At 37.7% G+C, this 25967-nt stretch overlaps 2 protein-coding genes across 5 annotated transcripts in view; both read right to left on the bottom strand.

Moving 5' to 3' along the window:
* Positions 1–637: 637 nt before the first annotated feature.
* On the bottom strand, positions 638–3358 carry LOC127652097 (leukemia-associated protein 7-like). 2 transcript variants are annotated; one of them, XR_007971660.1, is made up of 3 exons: positions 2573–3358; positions 1349–1615; positions 638–1134 (listed from the first exon to the last, which is right to left on the bottom strand). XR_007971660.1 is itself a non-coding variant. In XM_052138156.1 (2 exons), the coding sequence occupies exons 1-2, from the start codon at positions 2864–2866 to the stop codon at positions 1403–1405; spliced, it is 507 nt and encodes a 168-aa protein (XP_051994116.1). In that variant the 5' UTR covers positions 2867–3358; the 3' UTR covers positions 1281–1402. The 2 variants fall into 2 exon arrangements, 1 of the variants encoding a protein (XP_051994116.1); XM_052138156.1 differs by lacking the exon at positions 638–1134 and having other exon boundaries at positions 1281–1615.
* Positions 3359–4574: 1216 nt separating this feature from the next.
* Positions 4575–25967, bottom strand: part of LOC127651974 (1-acyl-sn-glycerol-3-phosphate acyltransferase gamma-like) — a 40122-nt gene continuing 18729 nt past the window's right edge. For 2 of the 3 annotated variants that reach the window (XM_052138040.1, XM_052138041.1), the window contains exons 2-10: positions 18932–18990; positions 17116–17372; positions 14841–15010; positions 14098–14259; positions 13253–13406; positions 10663–10765; positions 10234–10309; positions 9686–9884; positions 4575–6394 (exon numbers count right to left, since the gene is read on the bottom strand). In XM_052138040.1, coding sequence (XP_051994000.1) covers positions 6303–6394; positions 9686–9884; positions 10234–10309; positions 10663–10765; positions 13253–13406; positions 14098–14259; positions 14841–15010; positions 17116–17293 — 1134 coding nt within the window. In that variant the 5' untranslated portion in view covers positions 17294–17372; positions 18932–18990 and the 3' untranslated portion in view covers positions 4575–6302. Of the gene's footprint in view, positions 6395–9685; positions 9885–10233; positions 10310–10662; positions 10766–13252; positions 13407–14097; positions 14260–14840; positions 15011–17115; positions 17373–18931; positions 18991–24724; positions 24745–25967 lie in introns of those variants that run through there. The other variant, XM_052138042.1, reaches the window with a different exon arrangement.

Here is a 25967-nt window from a genome sequence, read left to right as displayed (position 1 = left end):
AATATCAAACCAAATGGAATTTTCAATCAGATGATGCTAGACTCTTTCTCTGGTTTTACTTCTGCTGTTTTTGCAATTACATTTAACTTTTTTTTTTTTTTTTTTTTGTGGATGCAATGAATATTACAGTAACAATTAGAAAACTGAAAGTGTCCATACAACTGTTGTTAACATAATAAAACAGTACATTTTATCATTTAAAACATTAACGAGCTTTAAAGTGTTCTTCTGCTATTTTGCTTCAAAATAAATTACACTTAGTTTGACATTTTATCAAATTTAATGACATTCCATATTTTTCTAAGTGTGCCTGGAGCTCAAATACTTTTGGGGGGGCACTGGATCCTCATTCATATAAAGTTTGACTACAAATATTTCGATATTTGTGCACTTTATTAGTGAGTGGAGCGCGAGACAATTTGCACAAGTAACATGCTGGTTTTGTGCGCCATCTAGTGACAAGAGATGGTACTTTTACAAGAACAGTTGATCAAATTTGTACACTAGCAAAGTGGTTTATTGATTAGGAAATTAAGCAAACGATGAAAATGAATTTGAGCTTGGAATTGATAAACAGACACTTGTGAATAATTAATTTATTACAACAAGTCACAACATAATTGTGTTATATTGGCATAATACTATTAAGGACACAGGAATACATGACAGAGACAAACACATGCAATTTAAAACAAGCCCCTGCTTCCACCCAAAACATTTTACTTCATGACCAGCTCTTTTTCTTCATACAATCAGATGACAATGCTTGTCACACCATACCCATCCCAGAGGTGTGACTTTGTTCAGGCATCCCATCCGTTGAGTTGAGAGTGGATTCAGCACCATCAGCTACTAGACTTGTTATACCTGTACAGTAAGCTTAGAGCAGACTCATGCTACTTGTAGTCAATGGAATGACATTTTTGGAGTACTGACCCAAAACAATAAATATCTGACATACAGAACACAAATACGGAGGAAAAAACAATGCTGTCGAGGCTTTAGCCCTGTAGGCAGGCGCTGTGTGGTCTCATCCTGAGTGACCAGAGTTTGAGTCCTGGCTCGAGGCCTTTCAAGATAAAAATGTTCCCTCTTCTTACCGGTCATTTTCTGTATCTTTTTCTCTCCACTGACCTAATTAATAAAGGCAAAAATATCACTTTAAAAAAAGGAAAAAAGTGATTTTTCTTGGCTTGTTTCAAATCTCCAAACCCTTTTGTTTAAAGATCTGAAACAAGCCAAGAAACATCAGACATATTTATAGGGGATGTGGAGGCTCATGCTACATATATAAAGGATATATGGCTTTTTATTTCCTGAGAAAATTTTGTCTCTCCTGGTTTCTTACCCGAGGAGGTAGTTCCCTAGAATTGATGTCACGAAATCCCACATCTACTGATCTTTAGATATCAGGGAATGCGTTTGACAGTTCCCTCAATCTGCTGGTGAACATTGTGGATGACAGATTGTTTTCATCTCGCACATATGCGAGCAGGTTACTGACTATAAGCCGAAGACAGTCGCAAAGTTCCTTCAAGTCTCTGTCTGAGCGAGAACCTCCTTCACAAAAAGCCACCTTCATCCTCAAGCATATGTTCTTCAAGTCAACGCTGTCCTAAACGCACAAAAACACAAATGATTATAGACCAATGCAGCATGTGCAAGTCCTCAAACCTACTATCTCCCCTTTTCTCCCAATTTGGAATGCCCAATTCCCACTGCTTAGTAGGTCCTCGTGGTGGCGCGGTTACTCGCCTCAATCCGGGTGGCGGAGGACAACGCATCTCATCACGTGGCTCGCTGTGCATGACACCGCGGAGACTCCCAGCATGTGCAGGCTCATGCTACTCTCCGCGATCCACCCACAACTTACCACACGCCCCATTGAGAGCGAGAACAGCTAACGGCGACCACAAGGAGGTTACCCCATGTGTCTCTACTCTCCCTAGCAACTGGGCCAATTTGGTTGCTTAGGAGACCAGACTGGAGTCACTCAGCACACCCTGGACTCAAACTTGCGACTCCAGGGGTGGTAGTCAGTGTGTCACACATTTTAAGAAATTTCGACTTATGGTAATTTGATGTCAGCATAAATAGAAAAACATTGTTAGAAATACACAAACGTATCAGTTCATTCAACTTTATTTTCTTAAAGGTACGTAACACGTATAAGATTTAACAACTAAATAGCGCATTGTTTCAAATTCACATTTATATCACTGTTTCTATTGAATTTAATTGGCTCTAAACAAAATAATGATTGAAGTCACTTATTAATCTTGATCCCTCAAAGAAGTGCAGATAAATCCGCACTTCAGCAACACACATTCCCACTGATTTGAACAGGATCCAACTTCACCAAAAGAAACACTAATAATAATGAGTTAGTAGTACTTGAAATCTTAAATTAAAGCATTTTTGAGCCAAAAAAGTTCAGTGATCTCACGATTATTCTTGTACATTATTTATCACTCCAAGTTCACCTTATAATTGATATTTTAAGTTTAGCTGTTGCACACAAAATAAGCAATAGACAAGAATGGGCACAATGACACTGTTAAAGACATCTTACCTTGTGCCAGAGCAAACTCCTTACGTTCCGAGATACACTTTTAATTAAGTCTTCCTCGATTGATATCAACTTTGTCAGTATTTCGACCAGTCGTGAGAAGCAGTTTTCTCGAGCTCTCTCCGCGATCGTCATTACTCTACAGGGCGCTTTCATGAACTCAACCTGACCAAGTACACCTGGCGCAGCAGTACCGGGACTCTGGCATGACTCTCCATCACTGGTCGTCGTATGAGCGCGCAGTTCGTAAAGGATATTTAATGCATCTATTTGATGTGTCAAAGAGCAGCGCCCCATTTCTGAGTGAAGACACAAGAAGTAGGCTATCTCACCAGGTCTATGACCTTGACTCAGCTAAATGAGCTATAGAATAAACTCGGGTCTTATGAGAACGTCGATGGAACCATTTTAGAAGCGGTTTCTTGAGACTTGAACTTGCTTACACATGCAAATGTGGCCTTATAGTCCTGCCTCATTCATTGGGGAGGCGTTCAGAAAGCGGTTTACTGAACATTTCACATCTAACAGGTTTATATTAGCACTGTCTCCCTCCCCGTGGCGGTTTGTGTGCAAAGACGTGTTCGTTGTGAACGCCCCTTAGATCGTGGTGCATACCGCATCTCATTTATTTAAAAGCATTACTATTACACAACAGCAACACAGTATGCGACCGAAGTCACAAGATTCCTGAGAAGAGAAGATAGGCTGATTTTATCTAAACATGCTGTAGTTGCATTTCGTAATATGAAGCCTCCAGATCTGAGGTTTCATCTGAGTGAAAATGCTCTAAACAGCTTTGCACACTTGTTGCAAGAACACTTTATGGTTAAGACATCTGAATGTCAGATGGTCTACTTTATTCACGAGTAAACAAATTATTATAAGACATTATAATTACCATTAATATTATATTTAAAATGTTATTTAACTTCAGAAAGCAGATGCCTGGTTGTTCCAAAAACAAAAAAACAACTCCAAATACAACCATCCTGAAAGTATTAATTGATCTGGAAGTGAATACCTGAATAAGTAAATACATTTTAGTTCTAGCCTTCATGTGGTCCGTTTCAAATATGAGAATTTCACAACAAAGATTTTTAAAGATGTGAAAATAATTTCAGCTAAAAATATATATAAAACATTCACAAATTAAATGAGTACATTACTCACATTAGTTCAGTATTCCTCTAACAATAAGCCTTGTATATCCATATTTTAGTTATAAACCTTAGTCTATGGCCTTAATTATTTAAAGCATCTGCTATTCCATTTTTTATTTTCTGGTCTCCAAATTTGCACCAAATAACAAATCAGCCCATCGGGCCCCAAAAATCATGTCACGGTCCAAATCACTGAGATCAAATTATTTTCCCCATTCTGATGGTTGATTTGAACATTATCTGAAGCTCCTGACCCATATCTGCATGATTTTATGCACTGCTGCCTCTCGATTAGCTGATTAGATAATCACATGGATGATTGTTGGTTTGAGTATTTCTGTAACTGCTGATCTCCTGGGATTTTCACACACAACATTCTCTAGAATTTACTCAAAGGGTGCCAAAAACAAAAAACATCCAGTGAGGGGCAGTTCAGCAGATGGAAATGCCTTGTTGATGAGAGAGGTCAACAGAGAATGGCCAGACTGGTTCGAACTGACAGTCTACGGTAACTCAGATAACTGCTCTGATCAATTCTGGTGAGAAGAATATCATTACAGAATGCTATTCTGAGATGTGTTTTGGCGGCATGAGGGGGACCTACACAATATTAGCAGGTGGTTTTAATGTTGTGGCTGATCGGTGTATATGTATATGTATGTATATGTATATATATATATATATATATATATATATATATATATATATATATATATATATATATTTATAACTTTGTTAATGTAATGACAACAAACCCTAAAACCACTGTAAAAAATTATGATTTAAAAATAATACATGAGTTAACAAAATAATTAATGTTAATGCTTTTATAGAAGTACAAGCTTCACAAGATTTTTGCTTTATTTTTTAAAGAAAAGGACGGATGAGTCAAAGTCAAGTCGTAATCAACATTATGCAACAAATGCTGTCGATTGAGCTTAACTTGTACTGAACCCAGAATATTTCCTTAAACCATGAAATCAAGTGAATGACAATTTGAGGATAAGCAAATCTGCACTGAACTGCATAATATGTAAGTCACAATCACACAGGACTGTTAAGGGGTGAAGGGCTCTTTTGATGTGTACACAAACTAAAAAAAGCTGCACTGTTATGTTCTGTAAATGCTGGCTTGGATCTGTCTCAGAAAACTCTGAAAAATAACCATAAAGGTGTTAATTCAAACGTTTAAAATCTTTTTAAAAAGAGCTGTAATGGACAAATAATCATTCAGATCGGACTCCACCGTGCTAACTATTACTCTCAGCAGACAGCACATTTCAGAATCGATCAATGCAACTGCGAAACAGCTGACAAACCTCTTAAGAGTCAAGAAGAAAGTTCTAGAGTTTATTTACAACCCAACTTGCCATTAGCAGTCATAAGTGTCAATAGTTGTCATACTAAACATTTTTCACAATCTTTTTATTGACATGATTTATATTTTTTCCCCTTGGTCTTTCAGTTACTTTCTTAATACCCCACTCTTCAGCCCAATATTTCATATTTTTATAAATCATGGTCAATGGAACTTTAATTGGGTAGACAACATTGGGGACTCTTAAAATCCATGAGTTAGAATAAATTGGTAAAAAGCCGTCTCCCTCATTCAAAATATTTGATATCCAATAATTCATTGGAGGCAAAGTGGGTTAAGACCCCATTGTGAGGATAGGTTTCAAAAAGGGGAGTAGTTACAGAAGATGACAGAATAAAAGACATGCTTTTCCTTAGAAACCCTGCTCAATGTATTTCTATTGCAATATTGGTCACAAAACGTTTTCACTACCATCACTCCAGCAACAGAGATCTGAAAAAGGTCCAAAGCAGTCATTGGTTTGTAAGAGGCTGTGGTGTGCCCACCTCATCTCTAAATAGCTGGCCTGGCTAAGGAGGGTCTCTGCAGCATGCTCAGTTTTCACGTGAAGTGAAATTCTGATCGTAGAAAATCAGTCCGAGTGAAGATTTGACCGTATGTGAACGTGACAGTGCAGGAGTGTTGCGTGTTTCACACAAAGTTAAAAGAAATGGCTAGTGACAGGGACGTATTTTAGGTGGAGACATGGAAATGTTGCAAACGACAGACTATTTGCAATGGGTCCCCTTTCAGTAGAATATAAATATTTACTGAGAACAAAAATCTTTAGCGCACAAAGTGGGCTTTCCCCACTACGTTGTGGTTTGTTTGGGAAAATGTTGCTGTTGAAACCCTTGATGGGCGGGGTCTTATGCATTGAAAGGGGTGGAGTTAAACAGAAGGGAATGTGTCAATGATGGTCAGCTCTTCTTTTTTGCCCAAGGAGGCGAGTATGTCGCCACCAATCCACAGGTGATGAGCATTTGATTTTCTATTTCCCATTTAGCTGTGTTTATACACTAGCGTATTAAGTTATGTCTATAGTTATATCCCTATGTACCCCCCAATGCTGCATTGAAGAGATTTACATTTGTGTTTTTTATTATTATTATTTTTTTGTAAAAGAGGGATAACTGCACACAGGACAGCTCAGTGCCTAAGGCTTGACTGCAGAGTAAATGTTAGTGGCCACATGGTGTTGACACGGTGAAACATTTTAGTTGTCTTTCTTGGCCTCTATATTGCCATAGCTGGATCCTGTTTTCTTTACTTCAGTTACTCCAATGAGTCGGCGGACAGCTAAAGAAGCTGTGGAGAGAAAGAGAGACAAGGTAAGAAAGAGACAGACACAATTATTTCGGTTGAGGCCAAAAGAGTTAACAATTGCAATCAACTCCGACCTATGTCACCAACTCATTTACTGATACTATACTGATATCTCACGTCCCAAAGTGGCTATTTGTGTGGGAATTTATTACTACTCTGATTTTGTTTTTATCTCATGATTTGCCAAAGGACTTTGTTATTTTTTGTATAATTTATGGGGAGGGGACTTTCTCATTCTTGAGAGCATTTCATTAGACAAAACTGTATATGCCCATGCTTACAAGATGACATCATTCTTTTTGGTAAACTTCTAGGAAAATAATGTAAAATTTAAAAGCCTATATCTGCTAGAAGTAAAACAATGTTTGGTCAACTTAGGAGTACAATACCATACAGCTGGCCTTACAGCAGGCAGACATGGACTAAAAGCCACAAGTCTCCAGTTTTGATTTCATGGGGCTTTTAAAAGGCTGTCCTGATTATGATATCTGGCTGAAGATTAATTTCCATACAAATAATTGCCATTATATATATATATATATATATATATATATATATATATATATATATATATATATATATATATACACACACACACACAGAGGTCAACAGAGAATGGCCAGACTGGTTCAAACTGACAAAGTCTACGGTAACTCAGATAACCACTCTGTACAATTGTGGTGCGAAGAATGTCATCTCAGAATGCTATTTTGAGATGCGGGTTGGCGCTGTTTTGGCTGCACGAGGGGAACTACACAATATTAGACAGGTGGTTTTAATGGTGTGGCTGATCAGTGTTTTCTTTTATAGCATATCAAATTATTAGTCCGAAATTCTTTACTTTTTACATTTTAAAGCTCTCTGATTAAACCCACAAGCCCTTATTTTGCATGAAGGAAGACCTTTGAGATTTAAAATATGTATCTTCATTCCATTATCTTTACATAAGTACAGCCGTGGTCAAAAGTATTGTCAGTGACATACATTTTGTGTTTTGCAAAGTTTTCTGCTTCGGTATTTGTAGATTATTTTCTTGCAGGAAGTTTTGATACCATTCTTTATTCATGGCAGTGTTTTTGGGCAGAATTGTGAGAGAGCCCACTCCCTTGGATGAAAAGCAACCCAACACTTGGATGGTCTCAGGATGCTTCACTGCTGGCACGACACAGGACTCATGGTAGCGTTCACCTTTTCTACTCCGGACTATCAATTTTCCAGATGTCCCAAACAGTCGGAAGGGGGCTGATTCAGAGAAAATAACTTTGCACCTGTCTTCTGCTGTCCAATCCTTGTACTTCCTGCAGAATTTCAGTTTGTCCTTGATGTTTTTCTTGGAGAGAAGTGGCTTCTTTGCTGCCCTTCTTGACACCAGGCCATTGTCCAAAAGTCTTCGCCTCACTGTGCATGCACATGCACTCACACCAACCTGCTGCCAATATTGAGCAAGCTCTGCACTGGTGGTGACACGATTCCACAGCTGACACCTCAGGAGGAGACGGTCCTGGTGCCTGCTGGACAATCTGGGACGTCCTGAAGCCTTCTTCACTGCAGATGAACCTCATCAGTCCCACCTGACTAGTACTTGTTCACACTTTCACAGGTGCTGCTGCTATGATGACATAGTGAAATTATGTTATCTGGTAATTTTGTGCCAGGGACAAAAAACTGTGAAATTTGGGTTTTTGTAATAAAGGCCAATTAAGCTTTTTGCAATTATTTAAAATGCATCTGATCACCCTGCACAATAATCTAGAAATAATGTGAATCAACACCACAACAACTGAAGCAGAAAACTTTGCGAAACACAAAATTTGTTACTGCCAATACTTTTGTCCACGGCTGTACAGTTAGCGGGCATCTCCTCCTTTGTCACTATTGCTATGAACCAGCAATGACCAAGAACATTTGCTATTATGCAAACGTTAAATTCAAGTGGAACCTTAGTGCATATAAGCTTAACTCTTAACTTTTTTTATTTTCTTAAAATATTTTATTTTACTTAATCCATTTGGAATAAAATTCCTTGACATGGTTCACACATGACATCTGAAAACACACACACAAAAAAATCTTTTTGGTTTTATTTCACTGTTACATTTGTGTTCTTGGTCAAAATTTCTAACCATTGAAATGAATGGATTAGACTACAACATACAGAAATATTAAGCGTTCAGGAGCATCCCAATCCTTTAGATGAGCACATATGTGGGTGTATTTGCACAAAGTCTTCGGACATGCTCGCACACAACGAAATCGGTGTTAAACGGGCAGTTCACCCAAAAATGAAAATTCTGACAGACAAGGCTTTAGATGCCAGAAAAAAAAAAACCTCTAGATTAATTTTCAAAACTTGGATTTACAATATGACGACAACGCACACACGTTGAGCACCCTTTTGTGCATTGTCTTTCCATGTACACTCTTTGAGGAATATTTCAAGATCTACATATCCTATTATGTTCAGACACATTTGAATCAAGATAGTGTGCTATAAGTTACAATATGTCATTGTCTATGTTATGTTATACATTTTTTTCAAACGTGAAAAAAAGCCACTCCTGTTTATTATATTTATGTGTGCCTTTCATACACTACTACTCACTGCAGTTTGGCCTATTAGTGAAACTAAATTACTCATTGCATTTTAGTAATTCAGACCTTTCAAACGATATATAACACATAGCTACTAATCTCATCTTTTTATGGTTTTGCTAACACTGAATATAATTGTTGTGATTACAAATTTGCAAATGATGAGAACAAAACAAATTAAAAAGCATTATTAACAAATTGGTAAGATCAGCTATATGCATTGTCAAGTCCAGATTCTATGCTTTAAAATGACACCTATTTAGTTCTGATCAAGCAAGTGGTTATTAATTTATTATGTAATTATTATTGAATTCTTTCCACAATGAGCGCCCCCCCCAACTGGCCCAGTATATGCTCAGTTCAATTAATACTTCTAGCAATAATAATATATTATTGAACATATCTGTTCATCAAAGGAGTACAAAAACTCACATAATTACTAAAATAATGTTGATAAAACTATGAGCAATTTCTAAACTCTTAGTGGGCCAGTCAATTTTGACCGGGAACACAAAATGTGTTAGCACAAAACAAGGGTTAAAATACCTCATTTGGAAAGTAAAAATGTGATTGATTTGAAAAGCGCAAGTATTGTGCACTTCAAATAATCATGATCAGGCCTTAGTGTCACAAAATAAGAATCACTCTAAACAACGGCGATATCCCATTATCAAAACTGACCGAAAATGAGGAAGATCATGAAGCCAATGATGAGGAGGGGAGAGCCGCTGACAAAGACATCCCAGGCAAAGTTAATAAGCGGAGAGAGCAGGACTGTAGCCCAGCATAAGAAATTCAGCAGTGTCCAAACTCGACGTTTGGGTTTAATGGTGGGACCAGGGAAACAGCCCTCCTTCTGATAATACTCTTGCAGTGCATCCTTGAAAGAGAGCAAGATGGGACAAATTACAACCTGCACCTATCCAATAAGTCACAATTCGAACAAGCAATAAGCTTCTCGTTTGGTAATTTAAGGGACAGTTTACCCAAAATGATAACTTTGTCATAATTTGCTCACCCTCACGTTGTTCCAAACTCGTATTACTTTTTTTCTGTGGAACACAAAAATAAATGCTAGGCAAAACGTTAGTCTCAGAAACTTTCATTGTGTGTCATTGTGACCAAGACGAACATTCTGCCTAACATCTCCTTTTGTGTTCCACGGAAGAGTATTTTTGTGCGAACCGTCCCTTTAAATAATATCTTGATTTCTACTTTGAGTTCCAGACCTTCTCTTGGTACAGCTTGTGTAACCAATGAGCACACTCCTTTTCATCCTCAGGAATCTCTTCAACAGGATAGCGTCTGCGGACATAACAAGGGATCAATGTAGCACACTACACATACCACTAGAGGGCACTATTACTGCATGCAACAGACAGGGGAGTTCAGAGACCTGTGTGGAAGTGCTTAACTAGGCATAGATCCTCTCCGTTACAACCTTAACCCAAATATTTAAGATTTCAGGTCAGCGGTAAGATACAAATTGTTTTAAGTTTGTGACTGAGAAACATCGAACCAGTACAGACAGACGCTTGGTCGGTTTGCCTCTAGTGACTACTAAACATGATTTATCATTAGACATTTAATTCATATTCTTGCATTTTGTAAAGAAAGCAGAACAGACATCAGCTCTTGCAGCTGTGATCACGACTCACCTGACGCTCAAATCTGCTTTGTATTTCTTCCCGTTAATGATGCCCAGCAGGGTGGGGTTCTGCTTGTCTTTGAAGTTCAGCGTGACATCGTACACCGCTTTTACTGTTAAAATAACAGCATTAACAATTACATTTGGAGTGCTTGTTTATGTACAAAAACAGAGACACTTATAGACTAGTAATTTGGCAGTACCACGATAGAGGGATTTTACCAGATGGTAATACCATGGAACTGAATAATTACTCTATTCATGTACCATGTCCAAAAAGCATGAAATTACCATGGTATCTGGTGCAAAAACATGGTAGAACCATGTTCATGTGTGTTACTGGAGGCAGAGTACCTTTATGTTTGATCATGTGTATAAATGTACTATAAAGTGTAACTGGTTGACTGAACCGTATTTGTTGTTGAAGCTATAACAAATATCTATTACAGTAAATAATGGGCTATTCCATGTCAAATCAATCAAATTTCAGAATCTTCCTCTGATAAATTTTTTAAACAATGGATTAACCAGTAAATATGTATCCACTGCATTTAAGATTTTGGCTTTCATCATCATTTATGCATTTATTTCACCAGTAATTTTGACACAGAATTACCCAATTTCTAGAATGTAAATGTAAATTATGTTTCAGTGTTAATGGCAGAACAACTTGTACTAAGGTACTAAGACAGGAGGAAAATCTACCAAAATAGAACATTTGAATTGGTTTGAAAATCAGGATGATGGAAGTCAATGTAGAATGGACGCACAAATTTGTGCTGCCCCATCTGCAGCCAAATTAAGCCTGAGAGTTCATTTCCGTGAACTCATAAGAACAGGGAATTTTGTAACCATCAATTTTTAAATGACGTCATCTGAAAGACCAGCAGACAAGCAAGTATTCAATGTAGTTAGTTACAGTGCAACAGTTAAAGGGATAGTTCACCCAAATTAAAATTCTCTCATCATTTACTCACCCTCATGCCATCCCAGAAGTGTATGACTTTCTTTCTTCTGTTGAAAACAAATTATGAATTTAGACGAATATCTCAGCTCTGTAGGTCTATTCAATGCAAGTGAATGGGTGCCAAAATGTTATGGCTCCAAAAAGCAAATAAAGGCAGCATAAAAGTAATCTATACAACTCCAGTGTTTTAATCCATGTCTTCAGAAGTGATATGATGGGTGTGGGTGAGGAACAGCTCAATATTTACCTTTTTTGTTTGGAATTATTCTCCCTGCCCAAAAGGAGGTGATATGCATGAAGAATGTGAATCACCAAAAACACGAAATGATCCGTTTCTCATATAGCTTCATATAGCTTCTGAAGATATAGATTTAACCACTGGAGTCGTATGGATTACTTTTATGCTGATTTATATGATTTTTGAAGCTTTAAAATTCTGGCCCCCAATCACTTGCACTGAATGGACCAAAAGAGCAGAGAAATTATTCTAATAATCTTAATTTGAGTTCAGAAAATGAAAGAAAGTCATACACATCTGGGATGGCATGTGGGTGAGTAAATGATGAGAGAATTTTCATTTTGGGTGAATGTTGCCTTTAAGTTAGTGGTCTTTAATCTGATTGGACAAGCGGCGGTCCATTAGAGCTGATGGCAATGCACAGACTGAAGTTCTTGAGACACATGCAACAGTTGCTATGGCTTCATTTGAAACTCTTTTAGTTAGTAGAGCCAAAATAATAATACATTTTTTTTTTTTTTAAATGGACATAGTGTCTTAAATGCAATTTACTTGATTTAAAATTGTTATTGTTTAAATAACTATGTATAAAAGCAATATCAAACTTATTCTACTTAGAAATTATAAATGTACTGAATCACCTGACATACTGAACTGTTTTCAAGTTTCATCCAGTGACATGTATCGTGATTAGAGGTCGACTGACAGTGGATTTTGCCAGATAGCTGATCAGCAGATGAGGTATAATAAAGAGTAAGGTTAATTATTATTCACAAGATCTAAAGTTGGAGATGTGATGTATGTGCTGACGGGGCATGTTTCCATAGAGTCATATTTTTTTGTGTGCATGCTCTCGGAATGAAGAGGAATGGTCTCGGATGTTCCAAAATGCAACACTATCTCTAATCGTGATGACATCATATTGTGGAGTTGTATGGAGATTATGAGAGAGACACAAATGCCATAAATAAGAGATAACTGGTATCTACTGGTTTACGGCCAATTTACACATAAAATTATTCTAAGGTCACAGCCTCAACCTCAGAGGTGGTGAATGTGTTGAGAATCTCTCATCTGAATGGGTCAAGAGTCTTCTGTGAATATGTACATTCAGTGAAGACAATTATCAGCATCACTGCAAGCAACATTATGTAGTGGAGTATTGCAGCCTGCAATACCTTTGGGTTTTTCGATGATACGGCTGCCTATGCATCTGGACACATTATAACAGGTGTCTGACGGTTTTCAATCGATTTACATTTTTAAAGTCTAACATACTTCATTCAAGGGTGTTACTTTTCTAGTGTGTTTTGTAACTGGTTAATCACTGAGAGTTTGTCTTTATTATTTTAGCATGTAAAAGCATCTCTGTTACTGTAAGAGCATTTGTCTAACCTGTTCCCTTCAGGCATTGCAGTGTAGTGGTGAATCCTTTGGTGCGGGGCAGCAGGTGGTACTTCAGTTTGGGAAGGCCTTTACTCTCAGCCACCTGCATGCTTATCTGATGTTTCTTTTCTGTAAACCTTGTTCCTTCACAGTACAGCAGGAACTGCCAGACACACACAAACAAACACAGAAGATTGTAACACTCAGGTCAGTGTTAAACAGAGTAATCCCATCATTCTGTAATCTCGGCCTCTTGTTGCCAATGGAAACTTGAGTTGGGGGTCTGTCTAATCATACTGACCCATATTGAAATAATATACAAAACAGAATAAAACACAAAAAAAGAACGACTAAAACTAAACACTGAACTACATTTTCACACATACCGAACAAGAGACTCATTCTTAAATATATATATATATATATATAAATTAAATGTAGCATCAGAATTTGTTATAAGAAAACAAATACAATGAGTTGTGCTAAATACTTTTATATACATTGGCAAAAATACAACAAATATCTGGCAAGATCTCCCTTTATGGAGGTATATAATTGCCAAAAATTAAATATACCATGAATTGTTACTACAAATATAAACAATGAATAGTGATCATACATACTTTTAATATACACTGGCAAAAATACAAATATCTGGCAAAATCTCTTAGAGGTACATAACTGACAAAATTACACACACACACATAGAAATTAATTTAATTTGATCTGTTATACCCGAGCCTACTATGTACATGAATGGGGACATCTGTATGTTAAATAGAAAACGCATTACTCTTCAAGACTGTGGCTAATTATCAGTTCAGTGGATTATCCTAATTGGCTAGTATACTCACCCACATGTATTCTGGGTAATCTTTGAGACTGTTCAGCCCGCTGAAGACAGTTTCCCTGTCCTCCTCCCACTTCCTTTTGCAGAACACGATTTCCAGGAAGTACCACGTCCAGCCAACCAGAGGCACTTTCAGCAGTTCATGTTTAGCCAGGACCTTGGAGCTCTAGAGAAAGAGAGTATGAGGAGAGATGCAAATAAGGATTCAGAGAGGGAAGGAAAGAGGAAAAGAGAAGGATTCAAACCATCCACTCAAACCTAATGCAATATAAAGATTATCAAGACAAGTTCAATATATGAGTGCTATTTGAGTGGCTGTTAATAAAGCCCGTGCCTAGGAATAGTGCCTCAAATCAGACATTGATATGGTTCCAAATTTTAGTGATAATGTTGTTTATATGTAGTCAGAGGACTTGATTTTGAGGCACAGGCCTACACATGCCCCATGCATTTCAGTTACGCCTCAAAATTAGCACCATTCTTATTTTGCTCTCACAAACGTTGCCTTACTGTTTCTCAGGACTTGATATTGAGGCACAGGCCTACACATGCCCTATGCATTTCCGTTACGCCTCAAAATTAGGGCCATTCTTATTTTGCTCTCACAAACGTTGCCTTACTGTTTCTCAGGACTTGATATTGAGGCACAGGCCTACACATGCCCTATGCATTTCCGTTACGCCTCAAAATTAGGGCCATTCTTATTTTGCTCTCACAAACGTTGCCTTACTGTTTCTCAGGACTTACCCCCAGCACACCGAATCTCTCACAAATGGTCCAGCCACACAAGAAGTCGATCTCATAGTTGTGGTTGAGGATGATGATGACGTGCTCTTTACCAAACTTATCCACCGTGGCCTGATCGGTGTACAGCATGCAATCTGTGCCAGACCACCATTCCAACAACATCACCAACTCTTGTGTTTAAAGAGAGAGAGAATTTTTTATTTGAATATAACGATGTTAACAATATTCTTACAATCTTAATACACAGTTTTGGGGAAGATTACTTTCAAAAATAATACTGCAAATTACTGATTTAGAAATAAATTACATTGAGATTGCTAGTTTTGTTGCATTGTGCTTGCTGGCAGTACACACACTGGGTCACATGCTCTGCGTAATTTTATTTGACTACGTTATAGGCAATTGAATTGGTTTTTGAATGTATTTGTCAGTAAATAAATTAAACAGAACCTTATTTAAAAGTAACCTGATTATGTAACACGTTACTTGAAATGTTTTGCCCCAACTCCATACATGAAGCATCAGAGACAGGTCCTGCTAATGTACAAAAGTCTGTACATAATTGTAGCAAAACAATAAAATATATGCCGCCATTCCTCGAAATTTGCATTCAAATTTTTATGACGTTTGCTCATCTAGCAACTCGCATTGCACAGTTCATAATGGCAAATAAATAAATGTGATCCTAAGATACTTTACATATTGCCAAAGAGATGAAAAACCCTCCTTTGTGCCTGTTTGAAGATATCAGCTATGAATAATCCTGATATCTATCCGTTAATGCTTTATGAGATTACATTAACAAAAGGAAATACAAGCTAAATTTGGCCTAAAAGCATATAAAAGCACTTAAACATAAGTTCTTCCATTAACACAGTTCACAACAATAATAAAAGCATATAGGTAATTGCAGCATAGCATGCATAGCATAGTCTGAGATTTTTTTAATTATTATTATTATTATCATCAAAATCATCTTCAACTAAAAATCCACAAAACTCAGCACAGATTTTCAGACTGTTTTGAAATGGTGTGCTGTCTTTTCCAACCGATCAGACTTCCATTTTTTGCACAGCGGACAATAATAAAAAAAAGAAAGAAAAAAAAAAGGGAAAAACCCCCAAAGACTAACATTGACAGAATGTTCAAACTGCAGCTGTCAAAAATTCAAAAAGTAAACAAACCTACAAATGACATTTGACCTGCTTTAAGTTGCTCTCTCTCCATCTATTAATATATCTATCTACCTGATGATTTGTTCTGACTATGTGACAGTCTGTCTGACTATCTAGCTGTTTGTCTTACTATAATGTCTGTATAACCATCAAATTTAAAAGGTGCACTCAGTAATTCTAATCCAATACACTTTGTCAAATTCTGCAAATATCTCCTCACAGTCTGCTAGCTTTCTATTCTGTGGGTGGGCTGAAAAAAAAAAATCTAGTGTTCGCTCTTTGTTCACAGCCCTGGCTCTGTAAATGGGACAAAAACAAAGTGGATTGGGTCGATCCACACAACACTACTCCAGCCAATCAGCAACAGGGGTGGTTCTTGCACGTACACAGGATGGGGGGTGGGGCAGAGCGAGAGGGAAATTCATCAGAAGAGCGATGGCAAATCTGGCTGATGCGAACTTTCTAAAATCCAAGGAGGTCAAATGGCTGAGAAACAGACCAAGAGAAAAAGGTCAGACAAATATAAACTAAAAAGAAGGATTATGATAAGTCGAGGGCTAGGAGTTGCGTCAACATTGGCGTAAAAGGTTGAAGACGGATGCAGAAGTTGCCCTTTTTCTTCTCAATAGGGGAGTAACATTAATTTTGCTATGTTTTACAGAACCCATGTATGCTGCTGTTGTGATGTTAGATTTAGTAGCAGGAGAGTTGTGAGTGTCTGGAGCTGGTGTGTGTAAAACCGTCTCACGTGCATGAATTTGGGGGGTGGAGCTTCCACAGGAGCACTGAAGGGAGGGGTGCATTTGAGTGCACTTTTAATTTTTAAAACGAAGACTTTCTCAAGCCAAAATCAAAGTTTGTCTTGACAAACTTTACCCATCTAGTTTTAAAATTGAAATTTTTTTTATCCGTAAAAATGTTACATGTAGTCTCAATTTATATGTGGTCATTAAACATTACATAATTATTATAACAGAAGTAATAAAATGCCATTTAAAATAGTTTTAGATGGTAGTATAGCATTTCGCACAGCAGTACATGTCAACATCACATTTGCAAACTGTGTGTACAGCATTTTGAGTATCACACAAAGTACTCACGGCTCCATAGAGAGTAGGCGAGTCTGGTGTTGATCTTGCGGTAGAGCTGTTTGTTGATGGGCCACAGCACACAGGTGCACAGCTGAGTGAAGTTGATAATTAGGCCGCTCACCACAAAAACAAAGCCAATCAAAAGCTGCAGGATGAACAGGCTCTTCAGCCACGTTACCACACCCATGACGGAGAGCCCCTTCCACACACACACACACACACGCGCACGCACACGCGCACACACACGCGCACGCACACACACACAGCTGAAAGGGAAGACCAGAGTGGGGTTGAGTGCAAATTAATAAACATTCATTTTTTTGTTAGAACTCATTAAAATTATTTAGAAGTAACCCACGTGTTTAAAACTCATGTGTATCTTTCTTTTTTACAGCAAAGTTACTGTATTATGTACATTACATATTAATGCAGCACTCGAAATATCGATTAATCAGCCAATATTTAGCCATTGTGAGATTATCTGAAAGGGCCAATAATTGTGTCCACTTGGCATATTAACACAAGTGTTAACTTATTAACACCTAGGCCGAGAAATATATCAGATAATATCAGATAATACAGAAGACATCAAACTTTTAATTTTGACAAAATTTTTGTCACTTTTAGTGGCTGAGCCCCCATTCATTTCTGACCCTGGTGCTGCCCCAAATGTATACCATTAGTTAGGCCAAGGTTATGTCTGGTTGCTCAAACATTTGCTGTCAATAAACCTTATTATTAGCCAGTATAACCAATCACTTAATAATCACTTGATAATCAGGGCCCATTATTTCCTGTCAAAAGAGGGTGGAAAATGTTATAAGGGGGAATGTTATACAATTAGCCTACAACTTGTGCGGTGTGTGAAAGTGGAAAGCCTCTTGTGTGGCATTTTAATTGGGTGAATTGTAATTTGTAAGATTTGCACTGCTAGAATTTCACAAGGTGGAACTAAAGTTTACATTTACATTTACATTTATGCATTTGGCAGACGCTTTTATCCAAAGCGACTTACAGTGCACTTATTACAGGGACAATCCCCCTGGAGCAGATAGGGTTAAGGGCCTTGCTCAAGGGCCCAACAGTGGGATCTTGGTGGTGCTGGGGCTTGAACCCCCGACCTTCTGGTCAGTAACCCTGAGCCTCAACCACTGAGCCTCAACCCTGAGCCTCAACCCAGTAACCCTGAGCCTCAACCCTGAGCCTCAAATATTGAGCCACCACTGCCCCACTGCCCCCAGTAAAAAGTTATAACTTTTTACTGGGGGCAAAAACTTTTACTGGGGGCAAAAAGTATAAAAAGTTATAACTTTTTACTCAATTATTTTGATTATACACCCTTTAAAACCTAAAAGGGAAACGCTTCATTCAGAATTCAGTTAATAAAAATAAAAAATCAAGAATTCTTACTGATTTAAAGTTAGCCTAAGAAGAGGCTATTTAGAACTCAGTTAATGTGCAGAAGCATAAAAAAAAAAATTATCTACATCAGCAGATGATCAGACAATTTATCGGCACACAAAATTTGTATATGCATCTGAAACAAATTCTGCATTCCTTTTATGTATGTAACGGCCACCCTGCACTCTAATATCAGTATTGGGCCCTGAAACCCATATTGGTCGACCATTATGTATAGAAATTATAAATACATTTCTTGTTAAGTAATAAGCAAATATCACGGCACTTATGCAAGTCTTTGGGGACCCAAGTTAACCAAGTCAATCCATTCACGTTTATGTTTATTTAGTAGAGTTGTTTTGCTACGTTATTAAGTAAATCAACTGTAATCTTGATCAATATCACTGATGGACATTTAACTTACCACGGTGGGGTCTTCTCTACAGCCCTCTTTTACACGGCCCTTCACTTAGTATCACCGACCTGAGAGAAAGAAAGTTAGAGAACATATTTGAGAATTCAGGACAGGCTCAAACCCTATTTTAGCATGATTTTGGCTCTCAAAAGGTGGAATTTAACTTGCACTACAGTAAAAAAAAAAAACAACAACAACAACAAAAGGAGCGCAACAACATATTCAGTACCGTCCAAATCCAGCTTCAAGATACAAAGGTCAACTGTCAAGAAGGAGAGAGTTCATGAACACAGCCCTTTAGGCGACAAAAATTCCAAACACACCATGTGGTTGTACTGCACGCACACATGATCCACACAAACGCACATCCTCTCACCCAGTTGGAGAAACTCTAGTCACCTCCTCCAATTACCATACTCTCCTTTTAGTAAGCATCGATACTGCCTTGTATTTTTCCCTCCTTGCTGTTTCTCTCAGATCTCCATAACGCTCAAGCACCTAAACTGAACTCATCATGCACAAAAATCCCCCAATGAATTAACAAATCACACAGTATCACATAAACATTCTAATAGAATCTGAAGGTCTCCATTTTCAAATCGATTCTAACAGCTCATCAAGCTTTAATCTCCAAGTACTGCTTAATCCGATAACAAGACAGCAACTGCAAACGAAAGCTCTGGATGATTAATATCAAATACTCAAACAATATGATAGTTTCAGCAGATTTATTTGTGCATGTCTTGCCAAGCACTGATTAACAAGATTAAAATATGTTTAAAAAAAAAGCAGCCTAAGAGAAATTCAGCTCAGGGCAGAAAAGTTGTCGCTGCTCCTTTTAGTTTTATCTGATTCACAGGATGAAATTGCAGAACAACCTCAACTGTCCATCTCAAAATCTGTGGGTGGCCCATTAATATTCAAACATCACAGCATGAGTTAAGACAATAGTCTTGCACTTGAAAATGTTTGTAGTGAGTAAATGTGTTGGGGAATATGCACACCAGATGCATCTGGCAGACAAGATAACACATCGCATTAAAAAAAAATGGAGAATTGTTACACACGCCGCCACCCTGTCTGTCCAGCCATGACTCCGGAGGTTGCTCAAAATCCTCCCATGCCACTCACATAGTTTTCAATTAAATTCGACACAAATCACTATAGCCTAGTCATTTCTAATCTTTCAGTTTGCGCAGTTGCACTGGCTTCATACACTATCCTGCAAACTCATTGACGTCCCTTTGATTATTCTTCAGCGCAAATGGGTAGAACAAAATGGGAAACCAAATGGAGTAATTGGAGCCATACCTAGGGACCAAAATGTCAGAGACATGGATTAGGCTCTCAGAACACCAATGAAGAACTAGCTTGTAACCTCATTGAACACCCTAGCAACCACCTTGCAATGCCCTAGCAACCACCAAGAAAATCATAACAAATGCACAGCAAATGTCTGGGCCCAAGATTACAGCTAGTCCACTACTACTGTGAATCATCACTTAAGTGATTCATAACAGTAAAGCAGCCAAATTTACTGTATATATGTGCTGTAATTTAAAAGAAAGACAATCAAAACAGAGAACAATCATGTTACAACATGAGATCAGCTACAGACCAGAGAGTAAAAGTTAAAACCCACAAAGCTATAATAGGAGCTTTTGATAAAAAAAAACACAATAGACACCACTAGTGCGGTCACGGTACCAAAATTTCAGTAGTTGGAAACGATACCAGTGAAATTTCACAGTTCTCCATACCAATTTCGGAACTACAGCATAAATAAGCTAATATGACAATGTGCTATTGAACACAACCGTTTAGCCTATTTTTAAAAGGTACTTTTCAAAAGTAAATAATAAATGAAAAGAAATCCATGTTTTAAGAAGGACACTATTGAAATCGGTTTTATTCTTTACCAAATCATGTTTTCCTTTTTGTTATTATTATTTTCCAGAAATAATGGATTTCATCATTAACATGGTGTTTAATCACTTAATTCTTAAAACCTTTACTTTTCAACAAGTCATCTTTGCATCTTTTTTTTGCCAAACTTGTATTAAAAAACAGCAGTCTTGCTTTTTATTTCTAGGTACTTTTTTCTCCCATTTTTCCTCCCAATTTGGCATGCCCAATTCCCAATGTGCTTTTTAAGTCCTCATGGTCATGTAGTGATTCGCCTCAATCTAGGTGGCGGAGGAATACCTGCACATCTTATCACGTGGCTTGTTGAGCGTGTTGCAACGGAGACATAGCGCTTGTGGAGGCTTAACGCCATCCATGCTCAACTTACCACACGCCCTACCAAGAGAGAACCAAATTATAGCGATCATGGAGGAGGTTACCCCATGTGAAAGACTACCCTCCCTAGCAGCGGGGCCAATTTGGTTGCTTAGGAGACCTGGCTGGAGTCACTCTGCACGCCCTGGGATTCGAACTAGCGAACTCCAGGGGTGGTAGCCAGCATCTTTACCACTGAGCTACGTGTACTGTGTTTTGCAGCGGTGATTCGGCAAAGCGTCAGCCCCCCCTGCTGTATGCGCGCATGCTCTCTCACACACGTACGCATCCAATTATCTAATGTTAACATTATTACCAGCAGCTCTGACAACGTAACAATTTTCAGCATCTGAGGAACACGTTCAACACAGGTAACCACTTTTGCTTCATTTCTTAAATTGCTCACAGGACTCGACATAAACGCTTGTCCGGGACAAGTGGATTTTTGAAGGGGTAAGTGAAAGACAGTGTTATTATTTGTTGTGGTATTAAAGCTGGTATTGAGAATCATCAAATTTCACTACAGACTACTTAAATGTTGGTATTGTGATAATGTATAGCATTTATTGTACATGGTAGATCTTGCTGCAATAATATGATGAAAAAGTACATCTTATACCATGAAGTGTGAGCATACCTGCTGTTAATCGTGGCGATGGAGGCTTTTCTTTATTTGACAACCATACAAAACATCAAATAATTACCATATGACAATAAACTCCTCCTCTACAGTGCAGTTTACATTTTTGTCACAGAGAATTTAGTTGATTGCACAGGTACACTATTAGGTTGGGCATCGGACATCATTTTAGAAAAATATACAACAAATTGTAATGTAATGTAAATATCCTTTTTTTCTTTCCGGACAAGTAACTTTTTCACTCGGACAAGTGAATGACCAATTTAATTGTCCAGAGGACAAGCACATGATAATTCTTAATGTCGAGCCCTGGAATAAATGTATGCTCTAGTCAAGCATACATTTTGTGATTTGAACATTTGTGAACTGCATTAACTTTATGGACTGAGACAGCCCGCGGACGGGCCCTTAAATGTACAAAATAAAAGTATGCGATAAACAAAACTGCTGTGTGTACATTGGTACACATGCCACATATCTTTGGAAAGCTACATTTCTTGATTTTCTATTGATATAAACCATTTTAAGATACAATCACAACAGCAGGTACAATCTATATCTTTGTCAGACCACCAACATATAAACAACCAATAACAAAATTTAGGCAACTCACCTATGAAGCCTCATAGTATTCCACTGATCCGTAACTTCCCGACAAAAACGGTGTTGTTTCATTGTCAAATGTCCAAACGATCAAATCAAGTAAAATGTTTAGTCCAAATCACATTATTACATCAATAAATATCCACAGACTCTTGTTGCATCATTTCAAAGCACCTGGCAGCTGTACGTAATCTTTCACATATTATCGGTAATAACTTCAGTTCAGATGTAAACATTTCCTATATCCGGTATCAAAATGGAAGCACGCACTCTGACCTTTCGATTGACACCTCATTTGACCCAATAGGAGCTTCCATGTCCTGTCCAAAGCCTTCAATACCCAACCACAGTCTGTGTCGAATGTAAGGGCATACCCACTTTCCTTTGTTTACTGATCAAACCAATTACATCGAAGAGTGGAAATGACTGACGCATCGTATAGCCAATGAAATTCTGAAAATAGTGATATGCGGCTTTAGTGGGAAGATTAGAGCACGGTTCTGTAATGTGTGTGCGCAAAATTGCTTTGCCATTACCCAGTGTTTTGTGCGTCTGTGCGTAAAAATATTGGAGAGCTTTTTTGGAACTATTTACACATTTGGCGATTTAAATATGGTGAAACGGACGCGAAAAACAGGATTTTCACCCCAGGATGTGATATAAGAAGGCATTTACTGTGGAAATGATGAGTTTGGAGATGAAATTTCTGAAAACAATACGGATAATTCGGAGGCAGAGGAAATGTTTATGGAGAGATGAGACATTGCTCTGGACAAGTAAGTGTTTTCTTGTGTTTTATAACATATATTACTGTATATTCCGCATAAATAAGCTTTAGTTTGAATAATGAATACACATTTTGTAATTACCCTTTGTCGTGTGTTTCCTCAGTGAGTGTTTGAACCGTTTGTGCGTGTGTTTTAGTTCATTGTTTGTTTCAGATCTATTGACATGCTATATAGACGTTTTGTATATTTACTGTAAATATGTATTTATATATATATATATATATATATATATATATATATATATATATAAATATAAATGGACGTGAAATACATATATAAATAAATCAATAAATATAAGTTGAAAATAAGAATATATGTTGTGTTTGAGAGTCTATTTGTTACAATGCTGAATTCATGGGGGAGGTGTAGGCCCATCTATTTGTTCCATAGTACATTGGCAAAGTATACAGTATTTACAGTAAATATACATACAATAATACATATTTACACAGTCGAAAAGAAAAACTAATATATATATATATATATATATATATATATATATATATATATATATAGAATACAGAAGAGATGGAAAAGTTGTGTCTAGCTTTGCAAATTACATTCATTTATTCTCACTGAATCAGGTAGCGATTGGGAGCCGGATGCGGGCCACATAAAGTGGAGCAGCAGGACAGCACCTCATCAAGAGAGGAGGGCTTTCAGAGAGACCCTTGCTGAGGAGCTGGCAGAGTTGGGGTCTCACTCCACAGCCAGACCCGTATCTCCTGCTCCACAAAGAGCACATCACAGGCCGTTGCACATCACCAAATCTTGCACCGCTGGTCGTCTCAAGTGCAGGCAGTGTCATGCAAAGACACCAGTGAAGTACTCTTCCTGTGATGTGCCTTTGTCCTTTGTACCCAAATGTGACTGCTACAATGACTGGCATGTTGCTAGAAACGTACAATTTTATAATGGTTTGTAAATACTTTGTGTAAAAATTCATGTAAATAGTTTGTTGTGTATTTTTTATATAAACAAATTGTCCACCATAGCACTAGTTTTGACTCTTTTATATGCACAACATTTAGTTTCAAGAAGGGAAAAGGCACTCTAATGTGTTTATGCATCAGTTACTCTGTGTCAGCAAAAATAATAGTGGATCTGGATATGGAATATGATAGCTCTAAGTGGCATCTTTCATTAGAGCCCAAAATTATGACTGTACGTTGAAGCGTTCAAAAGTAGTAGCCTTTTTGTCTTAGGTTACCAAAGGGTCCTTTTGGAGTATCCAAAAGGCACTTTTGTAAAACGCCTGGGTGTACCCTTAGAAAAACATGTGTAAAATATTAATTTTTCATGGTATTGTTATAACATTTGAACTTGGACTAGGTAAGGCTTCATGCTGTGATCCCATTGTGTTCTCAAGCTAATAGCTACAAGTTATAGTCATCTGCAGGCATCTGTATGCAAAATAAAATTTCAGGCAGAAAAACAAACTTCTATTTCATTGTGTTCAAACTTCTATTACTCAAAATCAGTAGCACTTACAGTAATTCTGACTGCTGGGGAAAAAACTTCAGAGTGTCCCCTTTCAAATGTGACCAAAACCATGCATGTACTCCAAACGGTTCAAGAACAGCTTTAAATTTACTTTGGGTATGCCTTGATTAGGCGTTTTAGGCTAATTTTACAGGATTGGGAAGAGGTTAAACCCATTCTCGTTTATGCTTTGTGGGTGTGACTTTTGCTGTGTCATCACTATTCATTTCTATACAAGCAAAGTGTTTATGATTCAATTACTACTAGAGCTACTACTTTGCTCTCAAAGAGCACCAGATTGATGCATTTAACTTTAAAATGTACAAAATGTTCTTACGGAGGACAATGCCCCCAGAACCCCCAAGAGGGTCCAAGGTCCAGCCACCACAGACTCCCAAAATCCTGTTGGAAACACTGATGTGTATATACGCACATTCTGACGGAGTGTTCTAAAGATCACCTGATCAACTTGTCTGAGCAGAGAACAGGCCCAGCCAACAAGAAATATGAACAACTGTTGCTAATATACTTCTATACACACACACACACACACACACACACACACACACACACACACACACAACCCATCACACTTTCAACGCCAACTAGCACTCCAGACATCAGAGAGAATGAGCATGCTTTTGTTCAGCTCTGAATAAAGGAGAGAAAGAAGTTATGTCCTTATTTCAGGACATAAATGAATAACGACTATTTGGAAAGGCAGTGTGAGAATGGAGTTGTGAATTACACAATTTAACACAACTGACAGTACCCATGCACTTTCATTCTATGGAAAACTGCAGCTCAGACATTCAGTAAAACATATCATTTTATGTTCCACAGAAGAAACCACTTATTACAATCACTTCAAGGGTACTATTTAACTCAAAACTGTTGACTAACTGCTTTAAAAGGCATACTGATTTAACCTCAGATCTGTGAACCTGCTAAGAATTCTGCAGTTATCAATACAGTGTGAGCCATAAACACCCAAGAAATATTGTAGTTTTTAGCTTGTTCCTCATTCACTACTGTGTTATTAGCATGAGGACTACAGAGAGACAGAAATGAGATGGGAGAGGAGATTAGAGATGAAGGGATAAAACTGCTTAAGAGGAAACAGCTGCTTGGCCTGTATAACCAGCCTGCCCCATCTCCAAAAACAGGACAAGATGGCCACAATGTACCTCTCAAAAAGAAGGCAACAAGCCTTCAAATAGGATGGAGTGCCCTCAAAAGTAACAACAGCTAC

This window comes from Xyrauchen texanus, chromosome 11 (assembly GCF_025860055.1).
Source record: "Xyrauchen texanus isolate HMW12.3.18 chromosome 11, RBS_HiC_50CHRs, whole genome shotgun sequence".
NCBI classification, from domain to species: domain Eukaryota; kingdom Metazoa; phylum Chordata; class Actinopteri; order Cypriniformes; family Catostomidae; genus Xyrauchen; species Xyrauchen texanus.
This window is presented reverse-complemented; position numbering and strand designations above follow the sequence as displayed.

Coding starts and splice junctions, on each gene's coding strand:
- LOC127652097 (XM_052138156.1), bottom strand. CDS start 2,866: ATGGGGCGCTGCTCTTTGACACATCAAATAGATGCATTAAATATCCTT. Junction 1,616..2,572: donor GGAGTTTGCTCTGGCACAAG/GTAAGATGTCTT, acceptor TTGTGCGTTTAG/GACAGCGTTGACTTGAAGAA.